Raw genomic sequence first — 25,799 nt, forward strand, 5'->3', positions numbered from 1 at the left:
ACCAATATGCATAGTTATGGAGATAGTTCGGAACCTTAAAGGTCCTAAGGTCAAGGTAGAGCCATCGACTGCAGACATGGAGAGGTGTATCACCAAGGGAATGAGAGGAATGCCCAATTCAGCGGCCAAGGTCTGCTCAATTAAGTTCCTGGCTGGCCCCAAAGTCCACTTATTCAGAAACTTGATATGAGTTCAGTTCCCAATGAATGGAGATCGATATGACAAATCGAGGGAAGGTGGCAGGCAGATTTAGGTTCTGGTTAACAGTATCCTGTTTGAATGCAGTCAGGCCACCAGGCTGGATATGTTTTTTGTAGGACTACAGGGACATAAATTCAAATAAAATAACTTCCATATATATTTCAGTGGTGGTTTTAGCTATTTGTCAGGAGTAGAACATTAAATGTCCAACAGGTTGTTTCTTTAGCATTCAGCTGAAGCTTCCATTTTTATTTTATTTATTATTACAGGTATTTACGGTATATAATGCTGACAATTGAAATATAGCATTTACCATATATACTCGAGTATAAGCCTAGGCTGGGAAATGCAGCAGCTACTGGGTAAACAGTGCTCATCTGCAGCCTCACTGTGCCCATCTGCAGCCTCACTGTTCCCATCTGCAGCCTCCCTGTGCCCATCTGTATCATCAGTGCCCATCTGAAGCCTCACTGTGCCCATTTGCAGCCTTATTGTGCCCATTGCAGCCTCACTGTGCCCATTTGCAGCCTCATTGTGCCCTTCTGCAGCCTCACTGTGCCCACCTGTATCATCAGTGCCCTCCTGTAGCCTCACTGTGCCCACCTGTATCATCAGTGCCCATCTGCAGCCTCACTGTGCCCATTTGCAGCCTCATTGTGCCCATTTGCAGCCTCGCTGTGCCCATTTGCAGCCTCACTGTGCCCATCTGCAGCTGTACCTTTGATAACCAAAACAGCGGGTGTCTCCCGCTGTGTCATGCAATCTGTTCAGTGGCCGTCCACTGTAACAAAGCCCCGCCTCCTTCTCGTCCGTGATAGACGGAACACTGATTCAGTTTCCCAGCATTGTATCAGTGTTCAGCGTTCCGTCTATCACGGACGAAGAGGCGGGGCTTTGTTACATCGGACGGCCGCCAAACAGACTGCATGACACAGCGGGAGACACCTGCCGTTTTGGTTATCAAAGGTACAGCTGCAGATGGGCACAGTGAGGCTGCACCCCCACTCGAGACCCTCACTCGAGTATAAGCCGAGGGGGGCTTTTTCAGCATAAAAAAATGTGCTGAAAAAAGTCAGCTTATACTCGAGTATATACGGTACATCAGTCCGCTCAGGGAGTTCACAATCTAAAGTCTCTATCTCACACACAAGGGCCAATTTGGAAAGCAGCCAATTAACATCCCAGCACGGCTTTGGAGCGTGGGAGGAAACCTGCACAAGCACACCTCACGCAGAAAGTGTCCTCCTGGCCAGGGCTTGAACTAGGGACCCCAGTGCAGAAAGGCAGCGTTACTCCCCACTAAACCCCTGTAAAGTCACTTAAACGTGATATAAAACTCCACAGCATAAACACAGAGGTGCCGGGTGCAGGCGCAGTCCATGGTTATAGCAGGACACAGAATCAATATACGCCAACCCCCAGCATACTTGTGTTCCAAGTCCTTGTGAATCTGGATGACGATGGCGCTTGATATGTTTTGCACAAGTTTTTTTTTTTTTTTATTCGTGCCAAAGTAAATACAGGCTGGCCTCTTCCAGCTTCCCCTCCCTCTGTGCTGGGCATGCAGTTTGTGTTCTCCCAACAAGGACAGAATTCTCTTTCTGGAGGAACGCAGCACCAAGACTTCTTCTGTTGGAGGCGCCACGTCGCTGGTGAGGCTCAGGAATCCTTCTATTATTATACAACTCTACAGGTGACCAGGTACGGAGTTCTTCTTTCTATGTTTTCATCTAAAGATCTTCTGAGCATAAATACTGAGCAATACGTCAGTTTCCTTTCCTGAAACGACATCAGTATGTGATCTATCGAATGGGTGGGCACGCACTGCTGCCCTTCAGAAAGTGATTTGCAAATTGATCGCCTTTCAGAGGGCTTTGTACAGCATGGGGGATCCTGTCTCCTGAATGCATGATTTTTCAGAATTAGTTTTTTTAATCCCAAAGGGGATTTTATATTGAAATACAGGACTCAGAAAACACAAGGGAAGCACACAGGAAATGAACAAGTTCCTTGCAGCACTGGAGCAATATAGAATCTATACGGGAAAAAAAATTGTGTGACCAAGACCATGCATGCTCGGAAACAAAAGAATACATACAATACAATACGTGACATCACTTCCGAAAGTTTTATTCTGTCTTACGAGAATTTTTGTAACTTTAACCACTTGCCGCCCGCCATATAGCAAAATAGCAAAATGACATTGGCAAAGTGGTTGTGTTATCCTGACCGGATGTCATATGACGTCTTTCAGGATAACATGCCAATGTGCGCCCCGGGGGCGCGCATCACGGCGATCGTTGTTGCTGTGTGTCAGTCTAATACACCGCAACACCGATCTCGGTAAGGATTCTCTGACAGAGACTCTTTACCAAGTGATCAGCCGTATCCAATCACGGCTGATCACAGTGTAAACAGGAAGAGCCGTTGATTGGCTTTTCCTCACTCGCGTCTGTCAGACGCGAGTAGAGGAGAGCCGATCGGCTGCTCCTCTGACAGGGGGGATCTGTGCTGATTGATTATCAGAGCAGCCCCCCCGAGGATGCCCACACTGGACCACCAGGGATGCCCCTAGGACCACCAGGGATGCCCACCACTAGTCACCACCAGGTATGCCACCCATGGCCACCAGGGATGCCCCCAGGACCACCAGGGATGCCCACCATTAGTCACCACCAGGTATGCCACCCATGGCCCCCCCGAGGATGCACACACTGGACCACCAGGGATGCCCCCAGGACCACCAGGGATGCCCACCACTAGTCACCACCAGGTATGCCACCCATGGCACCCCGAGGATGCACACACTGGACCACCAGGGATGCCCACCACTAGTCACCACCAGGTATGCCACCCATGGCCACCAGGGATGCCAATCAGTGCCCACAATGGATGCCTGCCAATCAGTGATGCCCATCAGTACCATCCATTAGTGTACATCAGTGCCACCTATCAGTGCCCATCCATGCCCATCCGTCCCACCTATCAGTGCCCATCAGTGCTGCCTTTCAGTGCCCATCAGTGCCACCTATGTGTACCCATCGGTGCTGCATATCAGTGCCACCTATCAGTGCCTCATCAGTGCTGCATATTAGTGCCCATCATCAGTGCCTATCAGTGGCACCTCATCAGTGCCACCTCATCGGTGCCCATCAGTGCCGCCCCATCAGTGCCCATCAGTGGAGGAGAAAACTTACTTATTTACAAAGTTTTGTAACAGAAACAAAAAAAACAAAACTTTATTTTTAAAAACTTTCGGTCTTTTTTTTAATTTGTTTAGCAGAAAATAAAAATCCCAGAGGTGATCAAATACCACCAAAAGAAAGCTCTATTTGTGCGAACAAAAGAATAAAAATTAAGTTTGGGTACAGTGTAGCATGACCGCGCAATTGTCATTCAAAGTGGGACAGCGCTGAAAGTTGAAAATTGGTCCGGGTAGGAAGGTGTATAAGTGCCCAGTATTGAGTTGGTTAATGACCTTTTGGTTTTTCATATATTGACTAGCATGCAAAAAAAAAAAAAAGCAGATGACCATTCGTCCAATACTCTGATCCTGTGTACACTAGGCTTGACTGAGTGAAGTGCAGAGGGAGACATGGTGGTGAGGGAAGACTGGATGTTGGCAGGAGAGTACACAGGGCACTGGAGCCAGATACAGACCGGGGAACATGAAGATCACAGGATCAGGCTCCGGGGGGACTGGCTGGTGTACAAACAAAAATATTTCCCAGCGCACTTACCAGCCAGCCTGCAAGACAACCAAATTGGACCCGTCTAACAATTCACGTAAAAAACAGAGGGTTTCGTTTTGTACACATTTGCAAATATATATGCGTAAGTTGCAGTGCCCACGTCAAGGCTCCTCTATATACTGCAGTTCTAAGGCTGCATTCACACCTAAGCGTTTCTATGCGTGATTTTGGCATTCTTTTATGTGCAATTTGGGCCTTTTTATACAGCGTTTATTTTAGCTTTGGTGGTTTTTTTAGCCAATAGAGAAAACTATCATCTGCTGTATCATTTCTTGATAGGTTTTCCAGCTTTTCCATCAGTTTTTCTTTTTGAATTATTCATTTATTATTATTTTTTTTGTTTGGGTAAGGGAGGGGGTTAAAGGTAGGTTATCAGCATACATGTGTGAGAGGGCTCAGAACGTACAGGTGCGAGGGGGCTCAGAGTGTACAGGTGTGAGGAGGCTTAGAGCGTACAAGTGTGAGGGGCTGAGAGCATACAGGTGTGAGGGGGGCTGAGAGCGTACAGGTGTGAGGGGCTGAGAGCGTACAGGTGTGAGGGGGGCTGAGAGCGTACAGGTGTGAGGAGGGGGCCTGAAAGCGTACAGGTGTGAGAGGGCTGAGAGCATACAGGTGTGAGGGGCTGAGAGCGTACAGGTGTGAGGAGGGGGCTGAGAGCGTACAGGTGTGAGGGGGGCTGAGAGCATACAGGTGTGAGGTGGGCTGAGAGCGTACCTCACACCTGTATGCTCTCAGCCCCCCTCACACCTGTACGCTCTCAGCCCCCCTCCTCACACCTGTACGCTCTCAGCCCCCCTCCTCACACCTGTACGCTCTCAGCCCCTCACACCTGTACGCTCTCAGCCCCCTCCTCACACCTGTACGCTCTCAGCCCCCCTCACACCTGTACGCTCTCAGCCCTCCTCCTCACACCTGTACGCTCTGAGCCCCTCACACCAGTATGCTCTCAGCCCCCCTCACACCTGTACGCTCTCAGCCCCCTCACACCAGTACACTCTCAGCCCCCTCACACCTGTACGCTCTCAGCCCCTAACACCTGTATGCTCTCAGCCCCCTTAGACCTGTACGCTCTCAGCCCCTCTCACACCTGTACGCTCTCAGCCCCCTCACACCTGTATGCTCTCAGCCCCCCTCACACCTGTACGCTCTCAGCCCCCTCACACATGTGAGGTGACTGAGAGCATACAGGTGTGAGGAGGGCTGAGAGTGTACAGGTGTGAGGGGTTGAGAGCGTACAGGTGTGAGGGGCTGAGAGTGTACAGGTGTGAGGGGCTGGGAGTGTACAGGTGTGAGGGGCTGAGAGCGTACAGGTGTGAGGGTGCTCAGAGTGTACAGGTGTGAGGGGGGCTGAGGCACTGAGGGACTTGGTGGGATTGCTAGTGGGCAGATTTGGTGGGACGGCCAGTGCGCAGGACCCTGGGAAATGTTGGTGGTCAGGCTCGGGGTGGTTGGGCCCAGGCCTAAAGCTGTATAAGGGGCCCCACAATTTCTGATGGCTGCCCTGAATCTTATTATCATACCAATGACCACCTTAGACAGCCCGGCTCCCCCATAGGACTAACTTATGCATAAGAAGCCAAAAGCAATTAGTGACCAGCTCTGGATAACTTAAGAACACATTAAAACACAGAGTTCTCTAGGCCATGGTTCTCTTGCAGCCCAAAGTCCGTGACACTCATGGGCATGCTTGATCTGGTGACGCGTTTCACGGACTTCTGCTTCTTCAGATGTATCCGTGCAGCTCACACTTGCAAGTTTTCAACAAAAAAAAAAAATTTATCCCAGTGGTCTTATATGTGGAGGTTAGATGTTTTTCAGAGGTATTTCTAAGGTATTAATACCATCGCATTTGTTTATTGTTGCCTCATGACAGTCATCTACATCATGCTTGTATGATGTAGACGACTCCAGATTTAAGAAGACCACTGGGATATATACCTTTTCAGCTGTTACGCTTTTTTGGCGTCGCCTCCTATGGGCAGATATATATTTACCCGGAGCTCGACAGCATACGTATATACTATCTACTGCACCTCTTGTTTTTACTGTAAACTTGCAAGTGTGAGCTGCACAGATACATTGAAGGTCTTTGAAGAAGCGGAAGTCCGGGCGAAACCCGTCACCAGATCAAGCATGCCCATGATAATGCCCTGTACACACGGTCGGATTTTCCGATGGAAAATGTCTGATCGGAGCGTGTTGTCGGAAATTCCGACCGTGTGTGCTCTCCATCGGACATTTTCCATCGGATTTTCCGACACACAAAGTTGGAGAGCAGGAGATCAAATTTTCCGACAACAAAATCCGTTGTCGGAAATTCCGATCGTGTGTACACAAATCCGACGGACAAAGTGCCACGCATGCTCAGAATAAATAAAGAGATGAAAGCTATTGGCCACTGCCCCGTTTATAGTCCCGACGTACATGTTTTACGTCACCGCGTTTAAAACGATCGGATTTTCTGACAACTTTTGTGTGACCGTGTGTATGCAAGACAAGTTTGAGCCAACATCAGTCGGAAAAAATCCTAGGATTTTGTTGTCGGAATGTCCGATCAATGTCCGACCGTGTGTACAGGGCATAAGTTCTGTATATATAAACATGTGACTGCAAAGTTTGTATGATACTATATACACCCTTTTAGGGAGTTTTTTTTTTTGCTTGATCTATTTTTATCTATGTATTAAATAAAAATTTACCTTTTGTTACATTTTCTGGCATTTCATGTTTTTTGAGGCATATGTAAAGTTCCACGCTACATATACTGTATGTAGTACCTTTTTCCTTTTCCATTAATATATTTGTGGGATGATGCCAATGAGAAGATTTCTTGCACGAGTGGATTCATCCTCAGCCCATACCACTTTACTTACCATAATTAACCCATAGCACTTAAAAAAAAAATAATAAATAAATAAATAAACAGCCTAACACAAAATAAATAAATAAATTATAAAATAATAATGTATTTTTTTTGTTGGGGTTTGGGTGTTTATTATTATTATTATTATTATTAATAATAATAATTTAATACATTTTTAAGACTAGCGGTTAATTATTATTTTTTTTTATCATTACATAATATTACTTTATTTTATGTATTTATTTATTATTTATTTATGGTGATTTTTAGGAATAAAAACGAGCCAAAAACACACAAATCTGCCCAATTTGAGCTACAAAAAAAAAGCTCCAGAATGTTTTTGAGCTCCAGGCGTTTGGCTTCAGGCGACTTGTAGTGGAGATGTGAACCGATTCCATAGAGAATAATTGATTTTTGTTTCCTCCTACAGCTTTTTGGAGTTTCAAGCTACAAAACACTGAGGTGTGAATGGGGCCTAACTCTAGAATTTTCAGAGTCTCCTAAATAGGAGCGCATCATAGGTGTGCGCGCCCTATCGCCCCAAAGCTCAAACACACATGCCTTCCTCCGCAGCCTCAGCTGCACGTTGCAGTGAATGAATGGGAAGTGCTCTGTGCTGAGGTGCTTCCTGTTCACTTACAAACTGAAGCATAGTAAACACAGCTTACTATGCTTCAGTTATGAATGGACACAGAGAGCGAGTGTGTTCATGTAGAAAAGGAAGGGGCTAGTAAATTACATATTTACTAGCCCCTTCCCCCCGCTCTTAATCCTGAAACATTCCCTACAGCAGCCGAGGGGGGGGGGGGGGGGAGAGGAGGGAAGCAAGCAGAACTGTGGGGCCAACATCAGTGTGAACACCGGCAGGGGCGGACTGACAACTCATGGGGCCCCCGGGCAATAGGAGATTATGGGGCCCCCAGGCAATCAGAGATTATGGGGCCACACAGTATACAATCACACAGTATACACAGACATGTTTCTATTGGCTGAGAAGGTACTGGAGAGGTGGGGCAGCTATAATCTTGGGATTTTTAGACCAAAAGGATGTCGGTAAGGGACATTTCAGAGACAGATGTAAAAAAACCCACAGATTTTTACATACTGTCCCTGGTTTTACTGAGGCTGGCAACCCCGATGGGGCCCCCTAGTGGCTCAGGGCCCTCGGGCAGTGCCCTAGTGGCTCAATGGTCAGTCCGCCCCTGAACACCAGGCAGTAAAGGGAATCAGAAATAGCAATAGTGATTAGGGTGTGCCCAGGCACACCTGACACACCCCCTGCGCACGCCTATGGAGCACATATAGCAGTGGATAGATGCAGGCTGGCTGGTAAGTGTGCTGGGAAATCTTTGTTTGTATTGTGTGTTGTTCTTCCATGTGCACCTTGCTGCAAAGGCCAGTTATAGGTTGGGCCACTTTTTTTGTACACTTGCTGGAGTAAACTGGGATCACAAAGCTGAAATGACTGATGACACTTGGGAGCTGGTTGCAGGCTGGACGGACACTGGGAACACTGGAGGTCAATACTGGGAGGCACTTGGAAACACTTGAGAATATGGTTGGAAACATGGGAGGGGGGGTTGCACGTGTACGTGTTACTTGAGATCACTGAGCAAATTACATTCTAGCCCACTCTGTGATTGGCTGGAAGCTGGCAGCCGCACACACAGGGAAAGACCTGGCACTGGAGTATGGAAAAGATGAGTGCGACAACTACGGAAAAAATAAACGTCGATTTGACCCCTCTAACCATTACAAAATCAAATTAACATTCCACAGGTTTTTAAGATAAATTCTACTGATGTATTGCCAGCTTTAAAAACTAAACAAAAAATAAAAAAGACGGCGCTCTGCCTTTGTGCAAAACCCTCAATACAGTAGATCCTTAAGAATAAATATCTTCAAATACACACAAAGGTAAAAACAATATAAAATACAGCATCTATCCAAGTATACTGTAGATCTCCCTGAGTCTGCAAATACAGATGACCAACCATAGGACCCCTTCAGCAACTTACTGTCACTGTCACAATTGTGCAGCGTTGACGCGTTTTGAGGGCAAGCCCTCTTCATCATTGCTCTGTATGGCAGACTTTCTTCTGGTGTTAAAGCTTTGTGTATTGGGCCCACTGAGTGTTTTTGTTGTACAGTAAGACTAAGTTTACACGGCAGCATACTCCGGAAAGCAATTGGAAGTGGATCAGTTCCAATGGGCAGTCAAGCAGCGGTTTCCATGCATTCAGGAGACCCGATTGGCTGAAAGGACAGGCGATCCTATTGGACGCCTAGGATGAGGGGAGGAGTCACACACTGGAAGCTGCCAATGGAGGAGAGGACATGGAGCCACTGCACGCTGCCCGCAACCTGCTACCCGCCAGCCGCTGGGGGGGGTGGTTGTTTGCGCCCGCCCCCCCCCCCCAAAAAAAGCACCAGCCGCCACTGCTTACCTAGTTGAACCTCTGCTGTATAGAGACTTTAAGAGGCTGAAACCATCTAGACATACACAGTATATATATGTGTGGGTGGGTGCAGCATGATGGGGCAGGCAGAAAACACACGGAGTCCAAGTGCAGTAACTAGAATATATTGTAACAGCAGTTCAGCAACACACCACAGACCTGGTGGGAAGGCAACCCGACCGGGAACACTCACAAGTTGTACCATCAATGCAACAGCAGGTTGGTGAATCAGAGGTGCCGACGGCATCTGTCTTGGGGAGCAGAATGCGGCCTGGCCAAGCTGTACCCAAAATGAGAAAGCTCACAGGAAGGATGGTGTGTCCCTGCACTTTCCCTACTCCTCCGGAACTTTTCCCTGATGTCACAGGTGACCTGTCCCTACTCTAGCCACTCACAAAATGCATGCCAAACTGGGAAGCCAGGGTACTAAATAGACTCTGCCTGACCCAAGATGGCCACCAAAGTCACCTGGGGTGCAAGCCTCCAATCAGATAGCTGTCTCCCTGTAACCAAGGAAACCACAGAGGAACAAGGTTCCTCTTGACTGCCATCCCCATCTGCAATGCCGCTGCAGTGGAGAAAATAGACTTCACTTGTCTGCTCCTGCATGCATGTACTTATGAGATGAAATGTGCTATGGACCACCAGCTTTCTGCTGGCAAGATCCTGTCTAAATTTATGTGGCAGGGCAGGAGACCTCATCTTTCATTGCTGCATTTTAACTTAGAGATCCTTGTGTTGCTTCTCCCTTATCCAGTCTAATCTCTGCTGTACAGGGTCTGCAAGAGGCTGAAACCAAGCCAAATTCAGGTACAGTAAAACCTTGGATTGCGAGTAATGCGGTTAACGAGCGATTTGCAATACGAGCTATTATTTTTTAAAAATCCTGACTCGGTTGGCGAGCGTTGTCTCGCAAAATGAGCAGGATTCAAGCTTCTGTGGTGTGCAGTACCACATTTGGCCAGAGGTGTGAGAGCGCCGCTTACATTCGAAGCCGCTGGGATTCACTCGGATGCACCCATGGCCACTTGGAAACACTCTGTATTTCCGAGCCTCTCCGAATGTTTGAGTGCATCTGAGCGGCTCAGATGGGTTTCTGAGTGTCTCTGGCGCCCCCCCCCAACTCTGGCCACATGCGGTACTGCATACCATAGAAGTCACTGTGGAACAAATTATCTGAGTTTCCATTGACTCCTATGGGGAAACTTGCTTTGATATGCAAGTACTTTGGATTACAAGCATTCTTCTGGAACAAATTAGGCTGGTAATCCAAGGTTCCACTGTACTTACAATGCTTGATATTGGGAAAATGTATTTCATTTTTGTATAAATGATTACTTACATAGTTGCAATAATTTGCTACTTTTGTATCATCCTGGAGTTCAGCTACTACAATATATTTTATTGCAGAACAAATTTGCATCATGTGGCTCCCCCTGCTGGTGGCGTTGGGTTTGATTCTTCTGTACAGGTGGTACAGGCAGAGCCAGATACTGGAGAATCTCACCGACAAATACGTTTTTATCACCGGATGTGATTCTGGATTTGGGAACTTGCTGGCTAAGCAGCTGGACAAACGTGGGATGAAGGTCCTGGCATCTTGTCTGACGGAGACGGGGGCCGAAAATCTGAAGAAAGAGACCTCCAGCAGACTGAGAACAAGAATCCTGGATATCAGCGACAGCAAAAGTGTGAGCTCTGCTGCCGAATGGATATCAAGTATTGTTGGAAATGAAGGTATTTTTTATTTCTCCCATATATGTTTTACAGAAAACTGACCCTGAAGGGCATGCAAAGGGGACCTAAAATAAAATTTCTTACATTTTCCCTGATAGTTTTTTTTTAATTATTATTATTCAAGCAAAAGCGAAAAAATGCCAATTCAAGGGCCTGCCTCTGAGGCAGTCAGCTTAGCTGCAGTTTTACCGCTCCCTGGCTGCCCACCTAAAGGATAACCAGCAGCTGGTCTGCAATGCTTTGCACTGTGGCATATTTAATGGACCGTGCCAAGCTGACCGGTGCTGCATTGCAATCAGGAGCCAAACACTTTAGTCCCATTATAAACTGCTGTTCAGCAGGAAAAAATACAAACAAAAGCAGGCATTCAGGAGGTCTGCAGGATCGCTTCCTGAATGTCTAACAGGCAGAGGCTGCTTATCTGCACTCAGGAAAACGAATCCATTGCAGATCGCTTTTCATGCATTGACTAGGTGCAGGAAAGGAGGGCAGAGGGTGTGACAGTTCATGCTGGAGAGAATTGCAGAGGGTATAAGAGCAGGAATGACAGAAATGTAGAAGGAAAGTTGGGGGGGGGGGTGATACGTGCAAGAAAAGAGGGTATGGCAGGGACAGCAGCATCCTTATTGCGATTCTGAATGTCTGAATTACTCTCTGCCACACCCAGACAGGAATGTAACAGATTTTACAGTGCAATAGCTTCTTTGGACAGGAAGAGTTTCTTAAAGAGGATGTAAACCCTGATGAGTTTTACTGCCTCTTTTGTTCCCTGCAAACCCTGCAAAGTAAAAGCATATTGGGCTAGTATGCATCGCATACTAGCCCATTATGTGGCACTTACCTGCAAACGAAGCCTGCGCTGTCCCCGATGGAGGCCGCATCCATCTTCGCCCCTCTTTCTTCCAGGGCCATGGACTCCGGCTGTGTGACTGGCAAGAGCTGCCGGTCAGGGCACTCGCTCGGGAAGCAACGGCTCGGAGGGCCGTTGCTTCACAGCGCATGCGCCGATGACACCATTGGTGCATTACAAGGTAAATATCTCCTATACGGTGCACATTTAGCAGATATTTACCGTTCCCTTTAGATAAGCCTTATTCTAGGCTTACCTATAGGTACAAGTTCTAAAAAGTGGTTTATAACCACTTTAAAGTAATTCAATTTGTTTCCTTTAAAATAATAAATATATCATACATACATGCTCTGTGTAATGGTTTTGCACAGAGCAGCCTCAATCTTCCTCTTCTCTGATTCCCCACTGGTGCTTCTGGATGGCCGCGGGATGACGTAAGCGAACCAGCTCCTCCCCTCCACTGGAAACAAAAGTGAGTACACCCCTAAGTGAAAAATGTCCAAATTGGGCCCAATTAGCCATTTTCCCTCCTCGGTGTCATGTGACTCGTTAGTGTTACAAGGTCGCAGGTGTGAATGGGGAGCAGGTGTGTTAAATTTGGTGTTATCGCTCTCACTCTCTCATACTGGTCACTGGAAGTTCAACATGGCACCTCATGGCAAAGAACTCTCTGAGGATCTGAAAAAAAAAATTGTTGCTCTACATAAAGATGGCCTAGGCTATAAGAAGATTGCCAAGACCCTGAAACTGAGCTGCAGCACGGTGGCCAAGACCATACAGCGGTTTAACAGGACAGGTTCCACTCAGAACAGGCCTCGCCATGGACCACCACAGAAGTTGAGTGCACGTGCTCAGCATCATATCCAGAGGTTGTCTTTGTGAAATAGACGTATGAGTGCTGTTAGCATTGCTGCAGAGGTTGTAGGGGTGGGGGGTCAGCCTGTCAGTGCTCAGGCCATAAGCCGCACACTGCATCAAATTGGTCTGAATGGCTGTCGTCCCAGAAGGAAGCCTCTTCTAAAGATGATGCACAAGAAAGTCCACAAACAGTTTGCTGAAGACAAGCAGACTAAAGACATGGATTACTGGAACCATGTCCTGTGGTCTGATGAGACCAAGATAAACGTATTTGGTTCAGATGGTGTCAAGCATGTGTGGCGGCAACCAGGTGAGGAGTACAAAGACAAGTGTGTCTTGCCTACAGTCAAGCATCGTGGTGGGAGTGTCATGGTCTGGGGCTTCATGAGTGCTGCCATCATTGGAGAGCTACAGATCATTGAGGGAACCATGAATGCCAACATGTACTGTGACATACTGAAGCAGAGCATGATCCCCTCTCTTCGGAGACTGGGCCGCAGGGCAGTATTCCAACATGATAACCACCCCAAACACACCTCCAAGACCACCACTGCCTTGCTAAAGAAGCTGAGGGTAAAGGTGATGGACTGGCCAAGCATGTCTCCAGACCTAAACCCTATTGATCATCTGTGGGACATCCTCAAACGGAAGGTGGAGGAGCGAAAGATCTCTAACATCCACCAGCTCTGTGATGTCATCATGGAGGAGTGGAAGAGGACTGCAGTGACAACCTGTGAAGCTCTGGTGAACTCCATGCCCATGAAGGTTAAGGCAGTGCTGTAAAATAATGGTGGCCACACAAAATATTGACACTTTGGGCCCAATTTGGACATTTTCACTTAGGGGTGTACTCACTTTTGTTGCCAGCGATTTAGACATTAATGGCTGTGTGTTGAGTTATTTTGAGGGGACAGCAAATTTACACTGTTATACAAGCTGCACACTCACTACTTTACATTGTAGCAAAGTGTCATTTCTTCATTGTTGTCACATGAAAAGATAGAAGAAAAGATTTACATTTTTGTAACTGAGGGGTGTACTCACTTTTGTGAGATACTGTATATATTATTTTAAGTGATTTATTAACACGGTTCATGTATATACTATATGTGATATTTATTGTTATTTGATATTTTGCGCTTGCGCTTTATTTTACTGATAGGTGTGTTGCACTGCATAAGATTTGTTTTAAAATTATAGTGAGTGAGGTGAAAGCTAGCAGCAACTTATTTGTGTTGATTGATTTTGTTATTGATAGGAGGTTGCGCGGATTAAGAATTTTTTTTTTTTTTCTTTAGACACATTCTTATTGTTATTGATTTACAAAGCGTTTTGATAGTTTGCTGATTTCAATACTGACATTACTCTGTTTTATGGCACACAGGGCTTTGGGGATTGGTGAACAATGCTGGTTTTACCATTGCTTTCGCTCCCAATGAGTGGCAAACAAAAGAAGACTTCTCCAAGGTCCTGAATGTGAACTTTCTTGGGACCGTCGATGTCACGGTGCGCTTGCTGCCTCTTGTTAGAAAAGCCCGGGGACGCATTGTCGTTGTATCCAGTGGCGCTGGAAGATTGGCTTTTGTGGGTGGGGGATATTGTCCTTCAAAATTTGGCCTGGAGGCATTCTCAGACAGTTTAAGGTGAGTTATCTTGATGATCAGTGGTAAAAGGATCAGGCCTATTCTGACACTTTCATGTTTTTTTTTTTGCTAGAAAATTACTTAGAATCCCAACACACACATATATATATATACAGTATATCACAAAAGTGAGTACACCCCTCAAAGTGAGTACACCCCTCACATTTTTGTAAATATTTTATTATATCTTTTCATGTGACAACACTGAAGAAATGACACTTTGCTACAATGTAAAGTAGTGAGTGTACAGCTTGTATAACAGTGTAAATTTGCTGTCCCCTCAAAATAACTCAACACACAGCCATTAATCTCTAAACCGCTGGCAACAAAAGTGAGTACACCCCTAAGTGAAAATGTCCAAATTGGGCCCAAAGTGTCAATGTTTTGTGTGGCCACCATTATTTTCCAGCACTGCCTTAACCCTCTTGGGCATGGAGTTCACCAGATCTTCACAGGTTGTCACTGGAGTCCTCTTCCACTCCTCCATGACCACATGACGGAGCTGGTGGATGTTAGAGACCTTGTGCTCCTCCACCTTCCGTTTGAGGATGTCCCACAGATGCTGAGTAGGGTTTAGGTCTGGAGACATGCTTGGCCAGTCAATCAACTTTACCCTCAGCTTCTTTAGCAAGGCAGTGGTCATCTTGGAGGTGTGTTTGGGGTCGTTATCATGTTGGAATACTGCCCTGCAGCCCAGTCTCTGAAGGGAGGAGATCATGCTCTGCTTCAGTATGTCACAGTACATGCTGGCATTATGTTTTGCTTGCGTCTATCTAGCAAAGTTACTTTGTGGTATAAGCAAGGAAGCTGAGACTTCTGCAGTGTGTAAATGTGCTTTTACTATACAAAGATGCTGTACATACAAAACTATTACAATATTAGGAATACAATACAAGACTGACAGATATCTATAACAAGCAAAATGCCTACCAAATGAACAGCCTATGGTTTATAACAGTACAAATACACTTAAAAGTTACTTTTCTTCTGTTACTGTATATTCGTGATCTCCATTGGCAACAATTCTTCTGGAGACCAGGCACTTTTCTTCTATCATGAGTGGCTTCTGATCTTAAAGCATGATGATGTGTAGCTTATGCCTGAATCCCCCTTTTATGTCAGGCTGTTTACCATAGTTAGCAAACAACAGAAAACATACCTGTTTACTGTAGCTGTAGAAACAATGGACTGTTGAAACTGTCATTTGAATACTACAATGGTATCTACGTACCCATTGTATGCAACAGCATTTGTTTGAGACTTCTACTCAAGCCAAAACCTGACAGTAATCTATGAGCAACCACTATTGTGTAATGTTATGTCTGATTAATATAAAAAAATCATATTTTAACAAACGCAACACACCTTTATGGTACCCTCAATGATCTGTAGCTCCCCAATGCCGGCAGCACTCATGCATCCCCAGACCATGACACTCCCAGAGACTGTAGACAAGACACACTTGTCTTTGTCCTCCTCACCTGGTTGCCCCCACACACGCTTGTCACCATCTGAACCAAATACGTTTATCTTGGTCTCATCAGACCACAGGACATGGTTCCAGTAATCCATGTCCTTAGTCTACTTGTCTTCAGCAAACTGTTTGCGGCTTTCTTGTGCATCATCTTTAGAAGAGGCTTCCTTCTGGGACGACAGCCATGCAGACCAATTTGATGCAGTGTGCGGCTTATGGCCTGAGCACTGACAGGCTGACCCCCCACCCCTACAACCTCTGCAGCAATGCTGGCAGCACTCATACGTCTATTTCACAAAGACAACCTCTGGATATGATGCTGAGCACGTGCACTCAACTTCTGTGGTGGTCCATGGCGAGGCCTGTTCTGAGTGGAACCTGTCCTGTTAAAACGCTGTATGGTCTTGGCCACCGTGCTGCAGCTCAGTTTCAGGCTTGGCAATCTTCTTATAGCCTAGGCCATCTTTATGTAGAGCAACAATTCTTTTTTTTTTTCAGATCCTCAGAGAGTTCTTTGCCATGAGGTGCCATGTTGAACTTCCAATGACCAGTATAAGAGATTGAGAGCAATAACACCAAATTTAACACACCTGCTCCCCATTCACACCTGAGACCTTGTAACACTAACGAGTCACATGACACCGGGGAAGGAAAATGGCTAATCGGGCCCAATTTGGACATTTTCACTTAGGGGTGTACTCACTTTTGTTGCCAGCGGTTTAGACATTAATGGCTGTGTGTTGAGTTATTTTGAGGGGACAGCAAATTTACACTGTTATACAAGCTGTACACTCACTACTTTACATTGTAGCAAAGTGTCATTTCTTCAGTGTTGTCACATGAAAAGATATAATAGAATATTTACAAAAATGTGAGGGGTGTACTAACTTTTGTGATATACTATACGTTATCTACTACCCCCCCATACTTACCTGAGCCCCATCACGATTCAGCACTCTGCATGATAGCAGCGGCTCTCCTGGCTCTACCTTTTTTACAGGGCAGGTTGGTAGCAGTGGGAGCCATTGACTCCGTCCGCTGTCAATAAAACTATGTGATGAGAGAATGGGGGTGGGGCCATGCCCCTCTGTCTGTGTCTATAGACGCAGGCAGCAGGGCCCGGGAGTGAGCCTGCACAAGTGCCCCCATAGGAAGCAGCTTCCTACAGGGGCACTGGATGAGAAGGAGGGGGCTTGGAGCGCCAGCGGGGGGACCCAAGAAGAGGAGGATTGGGGCTGCTCTGTGCAAAACCATTACACAGAGCAGGCAAGTTTGACATGTTTATTATTTTAATTAAAAAAAAAAAAAAATCAAGCTTTACAATCACTTTAGGTAACGGCAAAGGTAATGTAAAAAAAAAAGTAAAAAAATGTAAAAATAGCTCCGGTCCATTGACGATGTACTGGCGCTAAAACTGGTAATAAAATCCTAAATCATTTTGTGGCATTTATAGGAAACCTTCCACATCATTTGTACTGTTTCTGTTCCCCAGGAGGGAGATGCGTGATTTCGGTGTAAAGGTTTCTATCATTGAGCCGGGGGGTTTCAAGACCGCGTCGTCCCTCGCCGTGGATGTTCATATAAATAATATAACCCGACTGTGGGAAAAACTGCCGATGCATGTTAAGGAGAGCTATGGAGAGGACTACTTCAATGAATGTAAGTTATAAGAAGAAGACATATAGAAATAGGTAAGATGTGGGCGCATACTATGTTGCTGGAGTGTTAGGTCTTATCTCTTTCACATGTTAAAGTTGAACTCCGAGTATGTTTATTTTTTATTTTTGGCATAGTTACAGCTTGGACCAATGGAAGTATACATATTCCATAGCTGTGGGACTGCTGTGGAATTAGAGAATCACTGTAGTATTTCCCCTTACTACAACAATCGTTCGCTTTCTTCCAGGTCCCATGCCAAGCAGCTGCCCTGCTGCACACTAACCACAAGGGGTCTCTCTTTAGTGCCTATGTCAAACACAAGGCCCCAATCCGGCCCACCAGACCATCTCCTGTGGCCCTCGCACCTCTCCTGCAGCTGTGGCACCCTCCTCATCTCCACCCCCATCTTGTCTCAATCAGCAGCAGAGAGGAGGACAGAACTCCTCTGCCAGATCCTGCGCTTATCCTTGCTGCTCCTCTGTCCTCCCCATCTCATCAGCCGACAAACTCCTCCTACAGATCCTGCCCCTCTCTGTGCAACCGCAGCCCCCTGCGTTTCCACCTCCCCTGGTCTCAGCATTCAGTAGACTCCAGCAGCTCACTCCAGTCCTCCTCTGGTCCTCCTCCAGATCCTGCACTTTCTGCTTCCCGACTCCACCCCCAGTTTCTTCCCAATAGCAGTACATGGTAAGTAAGGGTAGGGGACTGTTGACTTCTAATGATGGGGGTGCTCTTGACATCTAGTCTTGCAGATACAGAGGGCAACCATAATGCTGATATGGCCCAACTATGACATTGATTTTGACACCCCTGCTGTAAAGTGTTGCCTTTGGACAATTTTGTTTACCCAAGTACCTTACATCAGGGTCACCCCTTACATCGGTGTCTCCATCAGAGTCTCCATCACATCAGAGTCCCCCCTTACATCAGTGTCCTCATCAGAGTCCCCATCACATCAGAGTCCCCCCTTACATCAGTGTCTCCAACAGAGTCCCATCACATCAGAGTCCCCCCCTTATATCAGGGCCCCCATCAGAGTCCCATCACATCAGAGTCCCCCCCTTATATCAGGGCCCCCATCAGAGTCCCTATCACATCAGAGTCCCCCCTTACATCAGTGTCCCCATCAGAGTCCCATCACATCAGATTCCCCCCCTTATATCAGGGCCCCCATCAGGGTCTCCATCACATCAGAGTCCCCCCCCTTATATCAGGACCCCCATCAAAGTCCCATCACATCAGAGTCCCCCCCTTACATCAGGGCGCCCTTTAGGGTCTGGATCACATCAGAGCCCCCCCCCTTACATCAGGGCCCCCTTTACTACTGTAAGGCTTGCAGTGTTCTGTACCAACATGATGGGAGTTGGGGAATGTGCGAAAGCACATTATTGGTTGCCAGGATGCCATTGGAAACCAATAAATACTGTGAAGGGGGGGGGGGGAGCAGAAACCATAGGCAGCCTCTGCTGACTTAAAGTCTTTGGCTCCATTCACTCCTAAGTGTACTGCACTGATACCTGCTGCACCACGCTTTTTAGCGTGTTTTAATGAGCCTCCCTCCGCTCCAAAAACGCGCTAATAAAGCACACGTTCCAAATTGTGGCACAGAGCCAGGCGCATTTGGCGTTGCATTTTTTGCCGCGATTTTAGCATTTTTTGTTGCTCGGCGGTCGCAGCAAAATCGCACCTTGTTTGGGCGGCCATGAACAAATAATTTAATTTTATTGTCTGTCACTTTGTACAATCAATTAACATTTTATATTGCACTTCAAATATGGTTTATTTTACCTCCACTACCCAAATGCTTCATTTAAAGTCCCAACTCCCCTTCTCAATTGTACCTAATACCGGGATGGAGGCACTTAATTGTACCTCATATAAAGTCCCAATTCCCCCTCATAATTTCTGCCATAAACAAATAAAGGCATCGCAAAATGCGTCCAGTGTTTTGTCGCGATTCCAGTACGCTCAGGTAGATAGATAGATAGATAGATAGACAGACAGACAGACAGACAGACAGACAGACAGATAGATAGATAGATAGATAGATAGATAGATAGATAGATAGATAGATAGATAGATAGATAGATAGATAGATAGATAGATAGATAGATAGATAGATAGATAGATAGATTATAAAAATAATAGCATACCATTAATCAGTATTTGACTTTTGATATACCCAACAGTTGTCCAGGCATTGAAGACATTAACATCATCAACCAGTCCAAAGGCGTATAAAGTCTCAGATTGTATGGAGCACGCCCTGACCGCTGTCCACCCCTGGACCCGCTACTCACCCGGCTTGGACTGCAAGCTGCACTACCTCCCTCTATCCTACCTCCCTACGGCCATCACCGACTACTGGCTGTGTCAGTCCGCTCCCAAACCCGCTAGCAGGATATCAGCTGGTGAAAAAAAATAAAGGTCGATGATTGGCGCCATGATGAATCAGTCAATCTCAATGGCAAAGTGGGTCACTAAGAGCGAATGTTCATTTTCTTATCCAATAAAAACGGTTATATTTCCAGTTTGATCATCTACTGTTATATTTACAGTACACCGATACAATGTATTCACTACACCATATTTACCACTAGAGCAGGGGGAGGCAACCTTTCGAGCGCAGTGTGCCGAAGAATGTTTTCAAAGAAACTGAGCGTGCCGATTTTATAACAAAAAAATGTAATCTTCACACTCTCAATAACAAAAAGGATTTTTTATAAAGTAAATGCTGTAAACTACTTGAGAAGTGAGAAATTAACATCCCGCACTCTTACACCTCAGATCAGCCCCAATTCATTTACCTTCACACCTCTGATCACTGTCCCCCTGCAAATCTGTTTCATCACTGTACCCGCCTGCACATCTGCCCCACCAATGTACCCCCTTTCTCATCTGTCCCACCAATGTACCCCCTTTCTCATCTGCCCCACCAATGTACCCCCTTTCTCATCTGTCCCACCAATGTACCCCCTTTCTCATCTATCCCACCAATGTACCCCCTTTCTCATCTGCCCCACCAATGTACCCCCTTTCTCATCTGCCCCACCAATGTACCCCCTTTCTCATCTATCCCACCAATGTACCCCCTTTCTCATCTGCCCCACCAATGTACCCCCTTTCTCATCTATCCCACCAATGTACCCCCTTTCTCATCTATCCCACCAATGTACCCCCTTTCTCATCTGTCCCACCAATGTACCCCCTTTCTCATCTGTCCCACCAATGTACCCCCTTTCTCATCTGCCCCACCAATGTACCTCCCTGCTCATCTGCCCCACCACTGTACCCCCCTGCTTTTCTGTCCCACTGCTGAACCCCCTTCTCATCCCTCCCACCACTGCAACCCCCTGAACATATATCCCCCCCCCCGTATCCCCATGCTCTTCTATCTCACTACTGAATTGCCTTCTCATCTGTCCTAACTCTAAACCCATCTGCTCATCTGCCCCACCACTGTAACCCACTTTCTCATCTGCCCCACCACTGTAACCCGCTTTCTCATCTGCCCCACCAATGTAATTCCTGCACATCTCTCTCACCTCTGTACCCCCCGGCTCTCCTGCCCCACCACTGTAACCCCCCTGATCATCTGTCCCACCAATACACCTCCTTTCACATCTGCCCCACTGCTCTACCCCCCCCCCCCTGCTCATCTGCCCCAATACTGAACCCCCCTGCTCATCTGGCCCAACACTGTATCCCCTGCTCTTCTGTCCCACTGCTGAAACACCTTCTTATCTCTTCCACCACTGTACCTTCCTGTACATCTGCCCCATCGCTGTACCCTTTTCTCATCTATGATATGTGTGATATGCAGAGTGGTGAAAGGAGGCAGAGATGAGACACATCTACCTGTCCTGGCACACTCATCCTGCTGATCCACCTCTCACATCCAGCCCACGTGCTTGTATGTGATGTACGGGATGTATGTGATGTATGGGATGTATGTGATGTATGTGATATATGGCATGTATGGCATGTATGGGATGTATGTGATGTATGGGATATATGTGATGTATGGGATGTATGTGATGTATGGGATGTATGGGATATATGTGATGTATGGGATGTATGTGATGTATGGGATATATGTGATGTATGGGATGTATGGGATATATGTGATGTATGGGATGTATGTGATGTATGGGATGTATGGGATATATGTGATGTATGGGATGTATGTGATGTATGTGATGTATGGGATATATGTGATGTATGGGATGTATGTGATGTATGTGATGTATGGGATGTATGTGATGTACGGGATGTATGAGATGTATGGGATATATGTGATGTATGGGATGTATGGGATATATGTGATGTATGTGGTGTATGGGATGTATGAGATGTATGTGGTGTATGTCATGTATGGGATGTATGTGATGTATAGGATATATGGGATGTATGTGATGTATGTGCTGTATGGGATGTATGTGATGTATGTGCTGTATGGGATGTATATGATGTATGTGGTGCCTACCCCTGCACTAGAGATTGGTTGGGGTGCCTAGGGATGGGGGGGAGTCTTTGCGAATTATTTAACCACTTACAAACTGGAAGATTTTACCCCTTAATGACCAGGCCATTTTTTGCGATACGGCACTGCGTCACTTTAACTGACAATTTCACGGTCGTGCGTTGTTGCTCCCAAACAAAATTGACGTCCTTTTTTCCCCACAAATAGAGCTTTCTTTTTGTGTTATTTGATCACCTCTGCGGTTTATATTTTTTGCGCTATAAACAAAAAAAGCGACAATTTTGAAAAAAAACAAAACAATATTTTTTAACTTTTTGCTATAATATCCAAAAAAAAAAAAAAACAGAATTTCTTCAACAGTTTAGGCCAATATATATATTATTCTACATATTTTTGTTAAAAAAAAACACAATAAGCGTATATTGATTGGTTTGCGCAAAAGTTATAGAGTCCACAAAATAGGGGATGGAGTCTGCGATGTTTAGTGGGATTGCAACATTACGGCAGACATATCGGACACTTTTTTTGGGACCAGTGACATTTATACAGCGATCGGTGCTATAAAACTGCACTGATTACTGTGTAAATGTCACTGGCAGGGAAGAGGTTAACACTAGGGGCGATCAAGGGGTTAAATGTGTTCACTGGGAGGTGTTTCTAACTCTGGGGGGGAGGGGACTGACTGGAGGAGAGAGATTGCTGTTCCTAATCACTAGGAACAGCAGATCTCTTTCATTGAAGGATCCCCGTTCTGGCTCTCTTTCCCGGGGAACCCCACATGATTTTGTGTGTGTGTGTGTGTGTGTGGTGCCAAAAAGCACCTTAATGCAGCAATTTCTCAGCGCACACAGTTGAAAGGGTTAAATGCTCGTCAGTCTTCGTCGTCTGTCTCAGATTTCCCCGAGCTACAAAGAACTCGCAAACAACAGGTTTAACCACTTGACCTCCGGGAGGTTTTACCCCCCCCTTCATGACCAGGTCATTTTTTGCTATTCAGCACTGCGCTACTTTAACTGGTAATTGCGCGGTCATGCAACGCTGTACACAAATGAAATTTTATATAATTTTTTTTTTACACAAATAGAGTTTTATTTTGGCTGTATTTGGTCACCGCTTTGTTTTATATTTATTATATTAACTAAAAAAATTTTGAAAAACAAAAACTTTTTTTGTTATAAAAAAATATCCAAAAAAAACCAAATTTCCTCGTAAATGTAGGCCAAATGTATTCTGTTACATGTTAAAAAAAAAAATCACAATAAAAGTGTATAGTAATTGATTTGTGTGAAAAGTATAGCGTCTACAAACTATGATATTCTGTATAAGTGGAATTTATACAGCTATAGACACTTTACTGCAATGGTGGTGATCAGTGACTTATACTAGGACTATAAAAGGGTGGCGGACAATCTGGCGCTAACAGACACTGGCTGGGAGGGACACTAACTGTCACTGACGTTGCTCATGAAACTAATAAAGATCAGATCAGATATAAGACTGTGCATTGTACTAATGGCACTGGCTGGGAAAGGGCAACAAAGGAATTAACTGTGTGCTAACAATGTGTAATGTGTGCTGCTTTTTTCAAGGATTTGATTTCAGGGAGAACAGCCAGATCCCTGTTCTGTGTATTTGTTAAAACACAGAACTCTGTGCTGTGATAGGCCGCAGCCCATCAGCAGGCATACAGCCAAAACCATTGGCTGAAACCTGCTGACAAATTTGCGCTGTGCCCAATCGCAGCACGGGTCAGCACGCCCAAAGACAGGCGGAGCCGTACCGGTACGTCGCCTGGATCTGCCACCCGCCCGGCGTAAATGTACCGCGGGCGGGGCGGAAAGTGGTTAAAGGTAATTTTTTATTCTTGGTGAATGTCAGTGGTGCTGTAGAAGATTGTATACATTGTACAGAGCCGCCTCTTCACAGACAGGATCAGGGCATCCCCCAGACATGTTATTTAATAAGTTTTGACAATTTCAATGCTGCCCAAGAAAATCGCTGCTCCCAGCAAAACAGAATTACATTTTACTTTTGTTTTAGCGCCCATTACATTCCCCCCCCCCCCCCCCATGCCGTTTGTTTGACAATCCCTGGATCATTAGCTTAGGAAATGCCCCTCACTGTATTCTAAGTTTCTTCTTCCCTTGACTTCAATGGGGTTGGGATTTGGCACTGACAGTGTTTGTTCACACAAAATCCACCACGCATGCGCTGCACAGGTGTGGCTTAGTAACACAATGCCCCCCCCCCCCCCCCCCCTGCAGAGAATTGAAAACAGTGAAAGACTTTTTCTATGTTGAACAGTTGCCTGATCTCTTCCTCCACGCAACCCCCCCCCCCTTTTTTTCATTGATATGTGATAAAAAATAAAGTTCAGTGAAAAAAAAGTGTAAAAAAATGAAAGTTACACCACCTAAACACTTTTTGCCCCCCCCCCACACACACATGAATATAATCACTGGAGGATTGGCCCCACCCTAATAATGTCCCACCAATGCCCATCTATGGATAGGACCCACCCTGATAATTTCCCACAAATGCCCAATTATGGATTGGACCCACCCTCCCATCAACGCCCATCTCTATGGACTGGCCCCGCCCTAACAACCTCCCACCAATGCCCATCTATGGATTGGCCCTTCCCTGATAGCATCCAACCAATGCCCATCTTGGACCGGCCCTGATAATTTCCCACCAGCCATGGGCTGGCCCCGCCCTGACACCATCCCACCAATGCCCAGCTACGGATTGGCAGTAAAACAAAACCAAGGGTTTCAGTGCTCAATGGGTTTACTTTTCTATTTTTCCATCTATGGATTGGCCCCACCCTCCTACCAATGCCTATCTTTGGACTGGACCCACCCTAACAACCTCCCACCAATGCCCATCTATGGACTGGCCCCACCTTAACAACCTCCCACCATTGCATGTCTCTATGGACTGGCCCCGCCCTAACAACCTTCCACCATTGCATGTCTCTATGGACTGGCCCCGCCCTAACAACCTCCCACCAATGCCCATCTATGGATTGGCCCTTCCCTGATAACATCCAACCAATGCCCATCTTAACCCCACCCTGATAATTTGCCACCAGCCATGGGCTGGCCCCGCCCTGACGCCATCCCACCAATACCCATCTATGGATTGGCAGTAAAACAAAACCAAGGGTGTCAGCACTCAGTGGGTTTACTTTGCTAATTTTTCCATCTATGGATTGGCCCAGCTCTAATAATTTCCCACCAATTTCCAACTATGGGATGGCCCCGCCCAACACTGTCCCACCAATGAATAGGCCCCGCCCCGACACTGTCCCACCAATGAATAGGCCCCGCCCCGACACTGTCCCACCAATGAATAGGCCCCGCCCTGACACTGTCCCACCAATGAATAGGCCCCGCCCTGACACTGTCCCACCAATGAATAGGCCCCGCCCTGACACTGTCCCACCAATGAATAGGTCCTGCCCTGACATTGTCCCATCAATGAATAGGCCCGCCCTGACACTGGACTACCAATATCCCCCGCCCCAACACTGTCCCACCAATGAATAGGCCCCGCCCCAACACTGTCCCACCAATGAAACGGCCTCACCCTGACACTGTCCCACCAATGGATAGGCCCCTCCCCTGACATTGTCCCACCAATGGGTAGGCCCCTCCCCTGACACTGTCCCACCAATGGATAGGCCCCGCCCTGACACTGTCCCACCAATGAATAGGCCCCGCCCCAACACTGTCCCACCAATGAATAGGCCCCTCCCCTGACATTGTCCACCAATGGGTAGGCCCCTCCCCTGACACTGTCCACCAATGGGTAGGCC

General features: G+C 46.4%; 1 protein-coding gene across 1 annotated transcript; it reads left to right on the forward strand.

The window, feature by feature from the left end:
- The first annotated feature begins 1,719 nt into the window (after positions 1–1,719).
- LOC141129457 (retinol dehydrogenase 7-like) lies at positions 1,720–20,026 on the forward strand. Its single transcript, XM_073617495.1, has 5 exons — positions 1,720–1,902; positions 10,686–11,012; positions 14,105–14,363; positions 17,330–17,496; positions 19,686–20,026. Exons 2-5 carry the CDS (start codon positions 10,700–10,702, stop codon positions 19,919–19,921), a joined length of 975 nt encoding a protein of 324 aa, XP_073473596.1. The 5' UTR covers positions 1,720–1,902; positions 10,686–10,699; the 3' UTR covers positions 19,922–20,026.
- Positions 20,027–25,799: the final 5,773 nt, after the last annotated feature.

This window comes from Aquarana catesbeiana, linkage group LG02 (genome assembly GCF_042186555.1).
Source record: "Aquarana catesbeiana isolate 2022-GZ linkage group LG02, ASM4218655v1, whole genome shotgun sequence".
In the NCBI taxonomy this organism is placed as follows: domain Eukaryota; kingdom Metazoa; phylum Chordata; class Amphibia; order Anura; family Ranidae; genus Aquarana; species Aquarana catesbeiana.

Coding starts and splice junctions, on each gene's coding strand:
- LOC141129457 (XM_073617495.1), top strand. CDS start 10,700: ATGTGGCTCCCCCTGCTGGTGGCGTTGGGTTTGATTCTTCTGTACAGG. Junction 11,013..14,104: donor AAGTATTGTTGGAAATGAAG/GTATTTTTTATT, acceptor TATGGCACACAG/GGCTTTGGGGATTGGTGAAC. Junction 17,497..19,685: donor AGAGGACTACTTCAATGAAT/GTAAGTTATAAG, acceptor TATACCCAACAG/TTGTCCAGGCATTGAAGACA.